General features: G+C 43.2%; 1 protein-coding gene across 17 annotated transcripts in view; it reads left to right on the forward strand.

The window, feature by feature from the left end:
• Positions 1-16,908, forward strand: part of LOC135498580 (pyruvate kinase PKM-like) — a 29,902-nt gene that overhangs the window by 4,612 nt on the left and 8,382 nt on the right. For 3 of the 17 annotated variants that reach the window (XM_064788881.1, XM_064788887.1, XM_064788885.1), the window contains 13 exons: positions 2,862-2,953; positions 3,683-3,802; positions 4,575-4,761; positions 5,125-5,267; positions 5,531-5,658; positions 5,811-5,961; positions 6,334-6,486; positions 6,922-7,088; positions 7,553-7,671; positions 9,057-9,116; positions 11,299-11,346; positions 12,824-12,877; positions 13,782-13,802. In XM_064788881.1, the coding sequence (XP_064644951.1) occupies positions 2,862-2,953; positions 3,683-3,802; positions 4,575-4,761; positions 5,125-5,267; positions 5,531-5,658; positions 5,811-5,961; positions 6,334-6,486; positions 6,922-7,088; positions 7,553-7,671; positions 9,057-9,116; positions 11,299-11,346; positions 12,824-12,877; positions 13,782-13,802 (1,443 nt within the window). Of the gene's footprint in view, positions 1-866; positions 1,082-1,553; positions 2,029-2,861; positions 2,954-3,682; positions 3,803-4,574; positions 4,762-5,124; positions 5,268-5,530; positions 5,659-5,810; positions 5,962-6,333; positions 6,487-6,921; positions 7,089-7,552; positions 7,672-9,056; positions 9,117-11,298; positions 11,347-12,823; positions 12,878-13,781; positions 13,803-16,908 lie in introns of those variants that run through there. The other 14 variants (XM_064788882.1, XM_064788877.1, XM_064788892.1 and 11 more) reach the window with 14 other exon arrangements.

Consider the following 16,908-nt stretch of genomic DNA (forward strand, 5'->3'; position numbering starts at 1 on the left):
CCTCTTTTCCCAGTGGAAAATGAGCTTGAGGACCCAGGCAACCAGACTAAGAAGTCAGGGTGGAGGCTGACCTCAGTTCAGCAGTCCTCTCAACAACATGGGAAGGAACAGATTTTGTGGCAAAGTTGAATCCATTCTCTGCAGAACCCCCAGTAAAAACACACAACTGGTGTCAAATTAACCCAGCAGTATTGCGTTGTGAATAAATGTCCAGTAACACAAGAGACAGGCCCATCTTTGGTGACTGGAGGGGTGTAGGGAGTGCATTTCGCCCCTCTATAATATGTTCCAGAGGAGATTTGGGTGAGTCCATTGTGGCCATTGGGCACCATGATGACCTGGTCTGAAATCTGGATCGATACTCAAAGTAAAGTTTGCCAGAAGTAGCTTTTGATTATCAGATGATAAATCACGTCGCGTGATCAGACAGACTTGAATATCTCTGACCCTGGCCTTCTTTTGAGAGCATGTCTGAATATCTCGACCCTGGGTGCTTATCTGCAGTCTATTTTGGTGGATTGTGTACGACGCATGCCCGTCATACGCAGTCTCCGGGAAGACGAGTTGAAAGAGGGATAAGAAATTGGATATCTTAGCTCTCCGAGGCCGCATTGGTGATTTGAACTTGAGTAGGGACTTATCAATTCTCGTTTTGGCGATCTTGGATTTATGCTTTGTGTCACTGTTGTCCCTGTTGTCTTATGACCTTGAGATTTGGGTGGACAACAGGTCAGGTTCCAGCGACTTGATTTGGTGTACGTCTCGATAACACTGTGTATTTTAGGAAGAAATACGTCTTTCTAAGTCGTCTTTATCAAAGAAGTATTGAAGGCCTCGGCCCAAAGTATCACAAAGTGATAACAAGAACTTAGAAAAGGATACATTTGCAAAATGAGCGACAAGCAACGATATGTTTTCCCGGGCGTTTACAGGCAGGGCTTCGTCCAGCGGGAGGAAGCGCCCCACCTCCCACAGTACAGCCGAGAAAAAAACTCCTCATATCTCCGCCACCGCTGCAAACTTGATATCAATACGGATGAATCAGTACATCAACGGATGACCGGGATTATTTGCACAGTGGGTAGGTGGATTTCTTCATTGTATTCCAGAGTGGGTGTGTCCCATTCCTGTGGTGTGCAAAGTTACGGTAGCACAAATTTGAAAAGGGGCGTAGCCATTTACAGTCAGTTTTTAAAATGGGTGACAGCTTGGCCAGACTCAGGCAAATTACCATAATTGAAGTTGGTTCAAAGCCTACGCCGTTTGTCAAAAATTTGAAATTTGTAATAGAGTGTACCGGCTCCCTAATTTAAAAATAGGCCAATAAAAAAGATGAAGATCCCCCATCGCCCATGATCCATGACAATGTCACCGAAGCGTAACCGGGTCACAAAAGTGTCATGCTATGATATGCACATCAAGTCTCACCACCATTGATAGCATTCATGAATCAGTGGACTGTGACCATTCTTTGGTGTTGTCAAACCTACAACCTACTACCCTGTGCTGGGTCTTTGAGTAGGAATGCCTCTTGTGTAGGCCTTGGAGCGGTGGTTTCGGCAGTGCTCATGAACTGACGGCAAGGCAATGTTGACGATCTTTTTGGAGAAATTGCCACATCTTTGATTCAAAGTCATGAACTTTCGTTGTAATTCGCTCCATATCAAGACGTAGTTGTAACTACCCAACAGATACTTCTCAGGATACTTCTGCTGTGTAGTGTTAAGACTGAATCGTTATCGTCTTCAAACCGCTGGGAAACCAAATTCAAAATGTCCGCCGATGATTTGTGGTCAGCGGGCGAGGCTGACTTCTCATTGGACGATTGGCCGGACGAAATGGTTGACTATTTCCCCGGCGTCTTCAACATGCCGATGGTCAAATATTTCGGGGGGAATGCTCCTGATGATAGTCAACTGCCTTACGGGACACACCGTGGGGAAACATTTCTGAGGCATAAGTGCACATTGAATATAAACGAGGACGAATCTAAGCGTATCCGGAGGACAGGGATTATTTGCACCGTCGGTAGGTCTGGCTCCGTGCTCGGCAAGATTGAAAATGTTTCCCCCGAGTTTCAGGGTTAGAAAGTCATGAAGGTTACGGGACCAACTGCCTTTTCACTTTCAGTTATAGTTCTGGGCAAGAAACATGTTTCAGCTGATTCTTCCCGTCTTGACCATCGAGCTTGTTTGGAATTTACCTTTTGTACTATTAATACAGCACATCATACGATATGCTACAGTTTCTAGCTTGCATTGACTGTACTGGGGCTCCTAAAGAGAAAACCCACAGTGCTTCTAATAGTTCTGTTTTTACAGGCAGCTAGCATAACTTCAACCTGTTGCTGCTTCCTTTTCTGTCATAGATCACTTTGGTAGAATGGAGTAGCCTCATAGCCTTGTGGTTAACACTGCTGGCGACCACGCAATAGGCCCGGGTTCAATCCCAGGCCAGGGAGAACCTAGGACTGTATTTCTTGATGAACCCGGGTGGCTTTCAGGGAACTCAAATACCTTGCTCTTCACAGTCCTTCAAATGAGACTTCCCGAGTTCCTTGCATCTGGTATCTGTACCAGGACAAGACCCCACCAAGTGAGAAACATGAGTAGCTTGCGTGGACTCTACCTCTGGTTGAAGCCAAAATCACTAAACCCAATTGGCACCTAACCATAGTGGCAGGTAAAAATCCTGCTCATCCTGCCTGTAGAATAACACCTCCAAGTGCAGAGCGCATGCTGAAGAAGAAGAAGAATTTGATGAGAACCCAAACTACAAGTCGACAGGAGTGTACAGAATGGACAGTCTTGTTTAGTTTCAATTCGACTCTATTTCAACTGTTGCCATTTGTCTCATTTTAGGTCCAGCATGTCGCAGTATCAAGACTCTCGAGCAGATGATAAAGGAGGGGATGAACGTCGCCAGGATGAACTTCTCCCATGGAACGCATGAGGTAAGGTGCCAACCGCCCTGAGGGGTACTTGGGGCAGCTGATATTGCAAGCCTTGGGGTCTGAGGGGTTGTTAAAGTCCAGCGTGTCTGGGCATCATGACTTGAATAGATGATGAGAGAGGGTATGAACGTCACCAGGATGAACTTCTCTCGTGGATAACATGAGGTATAGTTTTAAGGGAACATTGCCAAGCCAACCCAGAATGAAGCTAGTGTGTTACCAAGCCAATCTTTGGGCAGGCCAGCCAAGCGTGGTGCCAGTCAGTTAGATTTATAGGCAGCAGATGGGGTCACTGAACCGAGTATGGGGAACATGGTCACCAAGCCAACCAGGGCAGGGGACACTACGCTTCCTCATGCTGACCTGAGTTTAGGAGAAGTTGGAATGCCCTCGTGCACCAGTAGCTCCCAAGCTGACTTGAAGAGTTCCCAGGAGCTGATAGCCAATTCTTGTGCCAGGCTTACTGCTGTGCTGGGCACCAGTCGGAGTTGACCTGGAGCCTTCAGATGGCCATCAGGTGAACTTGAATTCAAAACTGCAGGTCCCATGAAGCCAAATATGATTGCTAAGTAGACAAAGATTCGCATAAGATGAGAGAGAACAGGAAGATTGTGCAGCTGTAAACCACAGTGAGCTCAACACGAACTCTCTGCCATTTTAGCTGTGATCCTTGAGCTCAGTATTGTGTAAAACCAACTGTTTCGTTCACCTATTTGTGTTTCTCTCCAGTACCACGCCGAGACAATCGATAATGTTCGAAAAGCCGTGGCCAAGTTCCACCGGCCGCACCCTATTGCCATTGCATTGGATACCAAGGGGCCGGAGATCAGGACTGGACTCATTGGAGGGGTACGTATGGCTCTCTGCACTTGTGTCTTCATCATCGTTGTCAACAAATCGTTTTCCCTTTAAAGAGTTGAAACAGAATTGGGAAAATTGGTGCCGAAAAGGGAAGTGGACTGGTTGTTTAAAAGTGAACCTGTCTTGTTCAAGGGAACTGCATCAGTTGGTGCTGAATGGCTTATGTTGAGGATCATGGGGCTGATATGTGATGGCCTTCGATTAATGGTGGTTGGTTCAGCTGGCTAGAAGGCAAAACTTTGTGAAAACATGTTTGGTGAAGCATTGGTAGGGATGATGGTTAACGGAAAAACTGCAAATCAAATTCAAAGCATGCGTGTTAAATAGTGTGCCAGCCAGTACTGTAGCTTTATATAATCACACTTGTACTGACCACTCAAGAAGTACTCAGTAGCTTTAAAGTCGGTAAGGATGTAGGGTTTCAGATGAAGTAGGTCCTTCTCTCCGCGGGGTTTTCTTAGGAAGGGTCATGTGGTACTCTTGATATTAAAGAAGTTTTGTCAGTGTGCAACACAAAGTAGGGTGGCCAGCTATTTGAGGTAGGGTGGCCCTGTAGAAACCCTTGACCTATTCTAGAGCAAGGGTGGGTGGCTCTGCCAAGGTAGGGTGGTAAGCTGCCAGGGTAGGGTGGCTCTGCCAAGGTAGGGTGGGCCTGACGAATGGCCTTGTGGAGAACACTGGTCTTTTGGTCCACCTTTCCCACATGAGCTGCTATCTTTGATAAAGTTTTATAGCTATATTCCCACGATTTCCATTGCAGAGCGGCACTGGTGAGATCGAACTGGTCAAAGGGAACATTATCAAAGTCACCACAGACGACAAGTTCGAGGATCAGTGCAGCGGTACCGTGCTTTGGCTCGACTACAAGAACATTGTGAAAGTCGTCGAGGTCGGGAACCGAGTCTTCGTCGATGATGGCTTGGTTTCGTTAGTTGTCAAGGAAATAGGTACGTCACTGAACTGGTGTTGACCCCTTTAGGTAGGACACTGAACTGGTGTCGACCCCTTTAGGTAGGACACTGAACCGCCTGATAACGTTGCATTGGTTTCCGCTGTATTTCCGAAAGGTGTTAGGCAGATGTTGTGGTTGGTGATGAGTGCACCCATTAGCCGTAGTCTGTGCACTTTGTCTTTGGTTAGAATTTATTTCAGAGTGTCTGCCAGCTAGTCTGGTTGTCGTGACCGAGTTGATTTGCTGCCCGGCAGATTTACTGTGGGTTGGGTTTGCATTGCCATTGGTGAATGTCAGAGTGTGTCAGCATTATTCAAGAACGAATTGAGCAATATTAAGTTTAATGCGTTCATTTCAGGTTCCGACTTCCTCATGTGCGAGATCGAGAACGGTGGGAAGTTGGGCAGTCGTAAGGGATGCAACCTGCCGGGCGTTGTGGTAGATCTCCCTGCAGTATCTGAGAGGGACATCAAGGACTTGAAGTTTGGTGTGGAACAGGGGGTAGGTGAAAAATTATGCATCCTGACCCTCAAAGTTATGCGTTTACCATGCATTTGTATACTCACAAAGTCAATATCTTCAGATCTTTCACCTTCTGATGGCCGATATTGAACTCAGGACAATAGCAAAATGAATTTTTCCAGCATCCAAGTTTGCTGGTTACTGGAATGACATGCTCTCCATTGCCATAGCTTGCCCCGCCCCTCCATTTTAGAACGCTGCTCTTAAACCTGTACTAAGATCTCTCTATCATGACTTTCCAGGTCGACATGGTGTTTGCTTCGTTCATCCGAACAGCGCAAGCGGTGCATGATGTCCGAAAGATCCTCGGCGACAAGGGAAAGAATATTAAAATCATCGCCAAGATTGAGAACCAAGAAGGAGTGGACAAGTGAGTTTTAAAGGCCTATGCCATTTGTTAAGAAGTTGAAATTTGTAACGTGCACTCGAACAGTGGACTTCTTGGCATCTTTGCGGCTGTGATTGTGACAGTTTCCACTGCAGGATGGCTCTGTTATCTTCACAACTCCTTCCTCGTTACAGCTATGATGAGATCCTTGAAGCTGTTGACGGTATCATGGTTGCCCGTGGTGATCTGGGTATCGAGATCCCGGCCGAGAAGGTGTTCCTTGCTCAGAAGATGATGATCGGCAAGGCAAACAAGGCTGGGAAACCTGTCATTGTTGCAACACAGGTGAGACAGCTCTAACACCAGACGGGCAAAACCATTTGCCAGACGGGGGAGTCTGAGAAGTGCATGTAGTGCATTGGTTAGTACTACATGTACAAGTGACCCCCCCATTGGGCAATACCATTTACTCATTCCCTTGGAACAGATTTTACCAGTTCAAGAGAAATTTGGGAAAATCAACAATTACCCCGAGATGTAAATAAAATCAGAACAATCTCAAATGTAAAACGGTGCTAAAATTTGGTTGTTGATAATATTCATCAAGTATTTGTTTTACAATGTAGTTGAAAGTTTTGATCGTCTGATTAGAGTATTTTGAGGACACTTGATCAAAAATGTGTTCGAATATCCAATCTTGTTCTTTCCCACCTTCAGATGTTGGAGAGCATGGTGACTAAACCACGACCGACTCGTGCCGAGACAAGTGACGTGGCCAATGCTGTTTTGGACGGCGCTGATTGTGTCATGTTGTCGGGAGAAACGGCCAAGGGTGACTACCCACTTGAAGCCGTGAAGATTATGCACAAGGTAATCAGATTTAAAGCTACCCCCCTGCCCCCTGCCCCCTGCCCCCTGCCCCCTGCCCCCTGCCCCCTGCCCCCTGCCCCCTGCCCCCAGCAACAACACTGAAGAACTGCTTGACAGTCTCCATTGGCCTTTGACGTCATCCTTGCTGTTGGCATTTCTGGAAGGAGGATTCAGGATTTCTCCTGTTGCCGAGAATAACCGCTTGGCTGTATAACGGATATGTCATCAGTCACATTTTTTGAAACTCACCCAGTTCTTCTTTGTGCTTAGTGAGGAAGATGGTGGAATTTCAAGTCCCTCGTTTGTGCCAGTAAACATTAATCTTCCGTGGTAATCACACGATACCCTCGCATGAAGTCCTCATGATGCGAAAGTGATATATCTTCTGACTTACTCATACTTTCTCCTAACGTGCCAATTCAAATTCCATTTCAGATTTGCCGAGAGGCTGAGTCAGCCGTGTACCATAGACAGCTGTTTGAGGAGCTGCGACAAGAGACACCAACTCCCACCGACATGGCGCACACTATTGCTATCGCGGCCGTGGAGGCGTCTATCAAATGCCACGCAGCTGCTATAGTCTGTATTACCACAACTGGAAGGTATGCTCCCGTGCTCCTCACCAAACCACGCTCACCCAACCTGTCACTGCCTCCGATCTGAAATCGTGAAAATGTTTTAGAGCTGACCTGTGTATAATATGAAGTCATGTAAACAGGCTTGGCTTCGATAGAACATTTGAATTGTTGTTTTGAAATGTAGAAGAGATATGAGCTAAAGTGTTGCCGTCTATCTGCAGAAAGTAGTACTAGCAACTTATTTACTGGTCTGGCATATTTTAGTGATCTGTCCACATGATAATGAGAAAAGGGGCACACTTTGGATAGAAATTATTGACGAAAAAAACACTGGGGGAGGGTGCAATGGGAATTGCCTTCATCACCTCAGTGGATTTCTAGCCCTGTCTCATGCATTCTCATTAAAACTTTGTTGATAAATTGACACTACTGACAATTTTGACCCACACACATTCTTCCACGGAATCTCACTCTGACTCTTTTTTCAGATCTGCACATCTAATGGCCGCCTACCGCCCCCGATGCCCGGTCTTGGCCATCACTCGAGTCGCCCAGACTGCCCGACAGGCCCATCTGTACCGCGGCTTATTCCCTGTCTACTACAGTGGTAAGATGACACAAAATCAAAGCGTCAAAAAGATGAAGTTGTTGACGTATCTGTGTTATCTGTCTGTGGCTATTCAATGATGGCTCCGTGATTTTGAACGATATTGTCGATTTCATCTGGATTACAATACTCTGAAAATTTCATCCCAAGATGATATCACGTATTGAATTCTTGGTGAGGGTTACTCATCACGGTCATGACAGCAGAAAGGCAGATGGCGCAGATAGGAACACGTTTGTCCTCTTGACGCTTCCCACAAACAGGCAATTTTCATCCCTGTAAAATATATAGCTTGATCACAGTGACCCGCTTACAGTAACAAACCTAATGATTATCGGCTTTACACGCAGACTAGAGATCTTTTGGTTGCACAGAGCAGCAATAATAATCGCGGTTTGGAGCGATTTGAATTCCTTGTTTGCATTAGGCTTTGGCAAAACACGTTGTGGTCATTTTGACAACAGCCAGTTTGAGTAGGTCAGGTAATTGTTACATTGGGGCTGATCATTCGTCCCCATTTGATACCCTCTTCTGTGATGCTGGGGCTTTCTCGGGCGACACATTGTCCTATGTCCTTCCTGTTTGTTTTAGAGTGCCTTCCTGGTTTTTCCGAGGGAGTTTAATAGAATTGCCACAATTTATTGAAAATTAGGAGATTTATGGCATACATGTCCTGGGTTTTCATTCTAACTGGTTGGCAACTCTGAAGTCCAACTTGTTTATATGTTTTGAATTAGGCCAAGCTAATCTGTTGGTTTTGAATAATGTCAGACTTACCTGTTGGCTTTGGAGTCAGACCAATCTATTGGTGTTGATAGATTGAACAAGGTTGGACCAGTCTATTGATTTTGAATAGACTGGTCTCGTTGTTTTTGAATAAAGTCAAATCTCTTCAAATCTTCTTTACTACTAATCTTGATTTCTCCTTTTAGATTTCAGACAAATTAGAGAAAATAGCTGTGTCGTGATGAATTTTATTGCTTTTGTTTAGGCGGCCATACTTGAATGAAGATCTACTTCAGCTTTGTCAAGATTATCAATGTTTAAAGGCTGTACAGGGATTTAATGATAAAATAGGAAATAAAATTAAATGAAGTTATTAAAATACACCAGTACAATGGATATAATTATAATATTAATCACTGCTACGAGATTTTGCTAGAATTACTGGGCCAGCTTGTGTGCGTTTTGTGATTTGTTGCAAATTCATTCCGGTTGATTGACCCAGTTTACAACTAAGCCCACCTTGTTCTGTATATATGTAGATTTTTCGAAAAAACAAATTGGTCTGCGTAGCAAAACAGAAAATACTGTTATCGACATCATCACTGCTCTAACCTTTGCTGATAATAACTTTCACACACCCAACCTATTCCCCTATCTAGGTCAGTATAGCAGCAAGGACGATGAGAATATTCCCTTCCCCGGCATACAGCGTACTGGAGGTAAGTTGGACATTTTTAACAACGGGTTGTTTTGTGGTTTTGAACGGAATTTGCATCTGGTATGACTTCTGACATACTCATTCATTCAAGATGGCTGCAACTAGTTACAGTTGATCCTCTCTATTTGGGACTCCCTTGAGATTTAGAGATGAGACATTTCTAATTTTTAGAGGATTTTGATTTTCCCTCTGAAACAGAGCTTATTTTTTGCTTTTGGCACTTTTAAAGCCCTGTGACAGAACTACCAATAGGCAATACAATCAAGTGTGCTAATCACAGTAAATTTCTTAATGTGGGCTCAAGAGTTGATGAATAAATGGAAACATTTCAAGTCATATTGATGCAGCAGTTTCGTTCAAAATACTATAATACGACCATCTTTACCCGAATATCCCAACCTTGATCCTGTTAACTTGCATGTCCTGGAGTCCAGGTCTGTTTCCTTGTGTCTGTGTGTCCTGTGTGCAACCTCTTCACCAGGTTAGTAAATTTCTGATGTCTGTGTGTTGCGGTGTATGACTATGAGAGTAGTTGGGAACCGGTTTTTGTCTGTCTTCTCTCCAATGTTTTTAGAGCGTGCTGAAGTGGCCTACATCCTACTAACTAACTGCATGTATCACTTGCAGTGGCTCTCAATACCCACTCTAGTGATGTAACCTCGGACAATGATACCATATTGTGTACATGGGACCATTGGCATTGGTTTGTAACAGGTCCTGGCTACCAGGTTCGCTTTGAGCTTTGAAGTGGATTAGCAGGCTTTGAATATTGTATCAGTTATAGGCTCTGGCACGGTTGCTGAGCGCCAAGCCTTTGAAAGAGGAACCACAATGATGGTACTTAGCTTTGATGGATTCACTTTCAAACGCTTTACGGCAATAATTTAGGCTGTTGATGCATGTCAATAGGGTAGCTTTATCTCGGAACAATAGTCTCGCACTTGCTTGTTAGTAAATTAAATCTCCTAAGTGTACATTGAAGTATGCGTTGCATGTTTTGGTCCTAGTGTTTGTGTGGTGTTTGAGACTTTTTCTGTTGACATTCTAAAGCATGCTATAATTTGTCTAATTAAACGCGAATTTCTATATCTGTTGATTTAGTTTGACTTTGTTCTGAAAGATACTGGTGCTAAGTATAATTTCTCGATATATGTGATGGTTGATTCGTCTTGAATAACTTTAACTATTTAACAATTCTTGCCTTGTCTTGTATCTTGCGGTTAAATTGGTGTCAAGGTCCTTTCAGTAACGTGTAGGTTTGAATTGAGCTCTAGTAAGAAGCATGAATGGGCTATACACAAAGTAGTGGTTCATCCTTTCATTCATAAATCTCATAAAATCAAGTCATAAACCTTGCAATGTACACTTTCAGCTCACAAAAATGTCAAAGCTTTCACACTTGATCAAGTGTGCTTCGTCCCAGATGTTGTTACAGATGTTGTCCCAGCTGTAGCAGGCCTTTCAATTACATGGAGGCCTCTACACCCTGTATTTTTTTAGCCTATTTTGGGGACATGTTTTTTTTGCTTTTTAGCTTAATTTGGGGACATTTCGTCGTGCCAATTTGCCTGAACATCGACGTCCTTATTGACTGACATTGTCACATGCACCTGAAAACTCATAATTTTAGGATGAAAAGTATCAAATTAGGCCATTTAGGATGAGATTTGGTCATTTAAGGTGTCAAAATACGCTTGAGGGGGTCAAATTACCCCTTTAAAAAAAAAAAAAAAAAAAAAAAAATTTTCTTTTTTTTTTCTATTTTGGGGACATTTTTTCAGGGCCTAATTTGGGGACATGCCAAATTTCCTACACCGTATAGCGGTGTGAAAATGATGTAATCGAAAGGCCTGCTGTAGGGCAGTGGGTGGTGCCCCCCATCTTTGTTGAGAAACATAAGAGACAGGTCTTGTAATTGCACAACACAGACAAAGCACATTTGATTATATTTGAAAGCTTCAACTTTTTTGAGCTAAAGTTTAGAACTTACAAAAGCTTTATGGTGTTGGAGGGCTAACCTGCTGAACGACAGGTGCTAAACTTGCGATTGGCAAGCATGCAATGACCATGAAGGGTACTTGGGTTAGTTTGAAATAACCTTGGAGGGTATTTGCGTTAGTGTTGAGTAAACGCGCTGTAGACGTTCCATGGTATGTATTATTAACCCCTTGTTGCTTCGACAGGTCCCAAACTTTACGTCAAAGGCGTGGAGAATCTGCAAGATGAAAAAAGTAAGTTACTGCATGATGTCAAGATTCGACTTGATCTTAACGCGGAGCTACTGTCAGTTAATCAACCGACTAATCAATGGTATCTATCCTTAACTATCTGTCGGTTAACACATCAACAGTTTAAAACATGCTGTCTAAATGGCTAATCAGGCAAGATTGTAAGAGACTGTAAAGATTATTGTGTGGGGAGCCGGGCCTAGCAGGGAGGGGGGGACCACCATCTTGGGCAAGGACTCCCAGATGGAGATATTGTTTGGGGGGAAGGAGGCAACTCCTTGGCCAACACGGCGGCTAAGACATAACTACTAATGGGCCAGGTCATGCATCATGTGCAAAGCACAATCGGAATTATACAAGAGATGCTAAAGGGGGAGGGTCAAGGTACCTGCCAGAGGTTTTACTCTCCTGGCGTTAAAACCTAAACATAGCTCCTTGGTGTTGTGGTATTCCCTCATCACAGTGAGCAACTTGAAGTTGTATCTACAATTCATACAAGGGTTCAGTTTTAGATGCAGCCTTCCATCCGAGGCTAGATTCCCTCGAAGAGGTGGTTCGCTTTGACTCGGGGAAATGGCAACCCTCGGAGAGGTGGATGTTGCTTCTAAAGTTTTCATGTGTGAGCTGTTCTTATGTGACACATACTGCAGATTTAACCTCAAATTAAGATAAAAATTGATGGTGAAAATCTTACCAACAGTAGCTCTGCCCATTTGTAACTTTTCCTTGTTCAGTGTAGACTCCTGTCTTTTGTTTTGCTTGTGATGTAGGTTCAGAAGACACATTATCGCAACGCCTTGAGCCTTCTCATTGACGTCATTACTCTAGTTACAATGAAATTTTGGCGATGATATGCATAATATCCATGATCTGGCGATGATATGTCATCTGATGTTGACGATTTTTATCAAGGGGTGCACCTTTAGCCAGCTTTAGTTGACTTGCTGTTTTCGTGTGATTCAGCCTGTTCCCAATCCTAGCTTTGAGTCGGTCATCCTAAGCAGTGTCCAGTAGCATCCACTAAAGTTGATTACTAAATGATAATCATGCTATTTTGCACGTTTCCTGTAGATTTAATGGCTTTGGTGAGAAATAAGTGAAGACACCGGAACTGTGCATCCCGAATGTGACCCGTCACAGCAAAACCAGGGGCTTGTTGCACAGAAGAGGAGCCAAAATGACACATGGAGATAATGGAAGAAATTGACAGACTCAGATATTTCAAAAGACAGACATCAGAGAAATTAGCAAGTCCGTCTCAACCTGCCAAGCTTAGAGCAACATGCGCCTGGTTTTGCTGTGACGGGTCACAAATGAGATCAAATGCCCTATATTTGTATCATGATTGCCTTCATAAATGGTGAATTGTGTATTTCCTTTTTTTTTGGAAGAAGAGTTTCCGACGACTCAATTCCTTGCATTTTGATACAATCATTTCCTGCCTGACTTCTTGGTATTAATGTACTAACCATATTTGCAGAAGGGGCGAATCACGAACCAGGGCTGAAGCCGGATGGCTCTCGCGTTGACAATGGTAAGAATTTGAAAACATATAAATAGTGGTAAAATAGTGTTGGAATCCTATTCATTTTTGGCATCTCTGTCATGCTGGCCTCCTCCCAAAGCAAACCTTGCCTCAAAGAAAAGGATTCAGCACATGGGGTGATCATTTCAGTGTCCTGTTTTTTTTAAAGAAGCCCATTTTTCCGTTGCATTTTTCTGAGGAGTTGGCCTGGTATTCCACTTGTTGAAAAAGTTTTTGAAAATACTTCACTGGGGCCGGTATTCAAAATAATTGCTTCAAATCATGTTCATATACAAGGTGTTTCAAAAAATGCTCTGTCAAATGTTATGATTTTGTTTTGAAATAACAAACTGGTGTAATTTGCATGAAATTGAAATTTCCTGTAATGTGCTGGTCTGATCCTACACATGATTTGATCTGCATCAGTTTATTGCATGACTTATTTGCTTCATCCCTTTAAATAGCATCAGTGATGTATTTTGTTAGTAGCTCCTTGCTGATGTATCAACCTATTGTAAAAACCTACAACAAATTTGCCAACGTTTTGCTTTGCGAAACTTGGCATACAGGATGTGTTTCTGTTGCTAAAATCATCACATGGAGACTAAATAGGCTCCAGTTGTTGCAAGTTGCAACGTCACATGACGCATTATCATACCACAAATATGTTGTAAAAAAGAGCTACACCAAAAATGTCTGCACAAACATTTCGTGTGCGCACACTTTTGGATACCCCCCTTTCACTTTCTGCATCAGATGCATGTAAATGTGCATTAGTGTTTCCTGTCAGAATTTCCCAGATTCCTTTTACTGTGTCCTCCCCCCTCCCCACCTATGGCCCTAAACTGTACCCCTTCCCTCCTTGCCACAAGTAATAGAGACCTCTATATTTGACAAAACTTTCAACTTTCAGAACAGGTGGATGCAGATGGGGGTATGCCGATTTTGGATACTTCGCATTGAGCAAATAATCACTGACTTACTCCTGCTTGCTATAGGGCTCCTCGAATGTGCGATTTCTATCACTGCGACGTGTACCGCTGCCATGACAACGTGACGATTGTGATTGGATAATGGCTGCTGATTAGTTCAAGGAATCAACACCTCGCTTGCTGTTCTTGATTGTCGAATTCAAACTGCTTGGGTCGACCAAAATGGAGATCAAAAGATCCGGTTCCAGCCTAGGGCTTTGATATAACTTGAGTGTACCTAAGCAGTCTTGATTTGACAGTTAAAGACCAAAAGAAGGTATTGGTTTCTATTCTATGAGGCCTCTGATAGAATATTTGTCCGTCATCAAAATCTTTCATGTCACGTGATAGACAACGAAACCAGCATCAATGCCCTTGTCGTGTGCTGAAGTTTGTAAACATAGTGGTCCATGGTTGCACATAGTGGTCCATGGTTGCACATAGTGGTCCATGGTTGCACATAGTGGTCCATGGTTGCACATAGTGGTCCATGGTTGCACATAGTGGTCCATGGTTGCGACACCAGAGAATGCTATGATCCAAACAGGGCTTAACATATTTATCATTATTATTATCTATAACATTGATATTATGTGATCGAATCAGTGTGTCATCTTGTCGTGGACGCGTCTCAGGTTGTAGTGACAGGCTAGAAATCGCTCGTGTGCTATGGGCTAATGCGCTAATGTGTGCTATCCAACCTAAATAAAGAACCAATGGTCAAGTGTAGCTGCGCTTTGTAGATAGACGCTATAAACCAGGAATGTTTGTAACTGATTTATTTTTACGATTTTGGGAGGTTATTGTGAATATTTAAACTTGCAAGAATTCTAACTATTTTGTGTTAACCATTATATTTGGCAGCGAACTCAGATTTGGTCTGCCACAAAATGAAAAAAGGCGCAGATTTGTAAACTTTGGCTCTGCACACGTTTCCTGGTTTACAGTAATGAACAGCTTTATGAATGAAGGAAATACTTTTCTTTTTTGCATGGGGGTCTTTTTGATTTTAGAACATTTTTTGGGTGAAATTGGTGAAACGGTTTAGAACTAAAGAAGCATGTTTGGTCCCGTTCAAGTCTCAAGCCGGTACAGGTACTGATCGCGGTTGTGTTGGTGACAGAACTGATCTCGTCTGGGGGTAAAACCAGTTATCGCGGAGTTTGACGTTGATCGTAGGTTGCTGTGATCACTGATACGCGTTGACTACCGCAAACCAGGGATTATTGTCACATGTGATTGAAAGGTAACAGCAACTCTTGCATGGTGCTTCATGCTTGTCCTGTGTCAAGGCAGCGGACTAGCTTAGGTGGTGATTGCTTATCAGGATTGAAGAACAGAATAGGAATAGGGCAAGCAAAGGCTTGGCTGTGATTGCTTTATAGTGGTGCTGAGTGCTTCCTGGGTTGGTGATCAAATGCCTTAAAGATAGTGTTGCAGGGTTCACCGCGTGCTGGCCTGTGAGTCTAGGTTAGTGTCTTGTTCCTGGGTAGACACCAGTCTTGTAGTCTCACTCTTTCCCTACCACACCCGGTATAAACCAGGTCCGTACTGTCGGTACGACTAGCCTGCAATAATCTGCACTGATAAATGATTCCCAGTTCAATTGTTCAACCTCAGCCCCAAGAAGTTTTTCGTTTGTTTCACCTGAAAAACAAGATGGCTGCACTGCTCTCCACTCAATGCAGACCTCGTCCCTAAAGATTGGGTAATCCCAGCTATTTTACAATGAAACTTTTCCAAAGTCAAGTTAGGATCCAGGCTGCCTGGTCTACTGGTGTTCAGGGTGCTGGCTGGGGGCTAGGTGTGTTCAAAAACCCTGCTGTAACAAAAGGGGTAAAGAATGTGTTCAAAATCGCTGGTGGGGGTGGGCCACACTTAATAACTGAGTGCGCTTTGGATTTCCTGTTGTGTGTTTTTGAGTTACGTATATTATTTTATGTCAAACTTATGAAACATTCTTTCTCAGTTAGGAAGACTGGAAGCGTCACTGAGCAAGAATCAGATGTCATGAAGGTTCCCAATCATAAAGGAGTATTTTGAACTTTTAAGACACTTTTTATATTGATCCGTATTCTTTTTGTTTCAGATGACGATTTTGGTATGATATGCAACATTTATTCATGTCGCCTTCCTCGTAAACATAGCAGTGTTCTCCACAGGGGTGGTCCATGAATTATGTACGCATCAAAACCCCAATATGCAGACCCCCCCGTACGCAGATCATTGCCTCTGTGTAACAGTCTAATGTACACTCGTACGCAAAGCCTCAGGAAGGATACAGGAAGGGGAAAGAAAAGCCATGATATAACTTTTCAGTACACATCTTTGCTGATATTTTCAGCCCCCCTCCTCTCTCAGTTGCGTACATACTTTATGGAAGGCCCCATACCGTGAAAAGTAACTAGGTAGCAAGTGAAATTAATTTGATTGCAAGTTGATCAAATCTAATTGCAAATTCCTTGAAAGTTCACCTTGGGCACTTTCAAGGAATTCCCCAACAAGTGAGGAAAAAATTGATTGCAGAAAGCTGAAAAAAATCAGTTTGACCCTGGGCCTGATACTGTAACACACCAACTTTTCGACCCTCCTTGAAAATTTCTGAAAAAATAAAAATTTTACAATTTTTATTTTGGCGGATTATGAAATCTCTCTTTCTGTTTTCCAATAAAATTTTTTTTATTTTGTGATTTTATTTTTGCAATCGAGTCAATTCGTGAAAGCTGCAAAACTAAAACGCTCGCAAAAATTTGCTGGTTTACAGTTACTGAAAAGATATGGAGAGCACTGATTTGCATTCCAACATAAGGGATATCTGGTGGTGGTCGCGTCTTTGAATGAAATCAGGAATATGATTCAATTAATTGTCTCTGTAAAAAAAAGACAGGAATGGGCCTACTGCTGACAACAAAACTCAAATTAGCTGCTACGGCAGCGAAGCATGGCTTTACTTCTGTTCCAAACTCAGGAAAATAGCATGTCGATTGATTCAGGTTCTTGTACCGTGTAGATTCAAAGTTCTGATGCATTTGATTTCTGGTTGCTAGGTTAGGTCTGTTTCCATGGTGA

This window comes from Lineus longissimus, chromosome 14 (assembly GCF_910592395.1).
Source record: "Lineus longissimus chromosome 14, tnLinLong1.2, whole genome shotgun sequence".
NCBI classification, from domain to species: Eukaryota; Metazoa; Nemertea; class Pilidiophora; order Heteronemertea; family Lineidae; genus Lineus; species Lineus longissimus.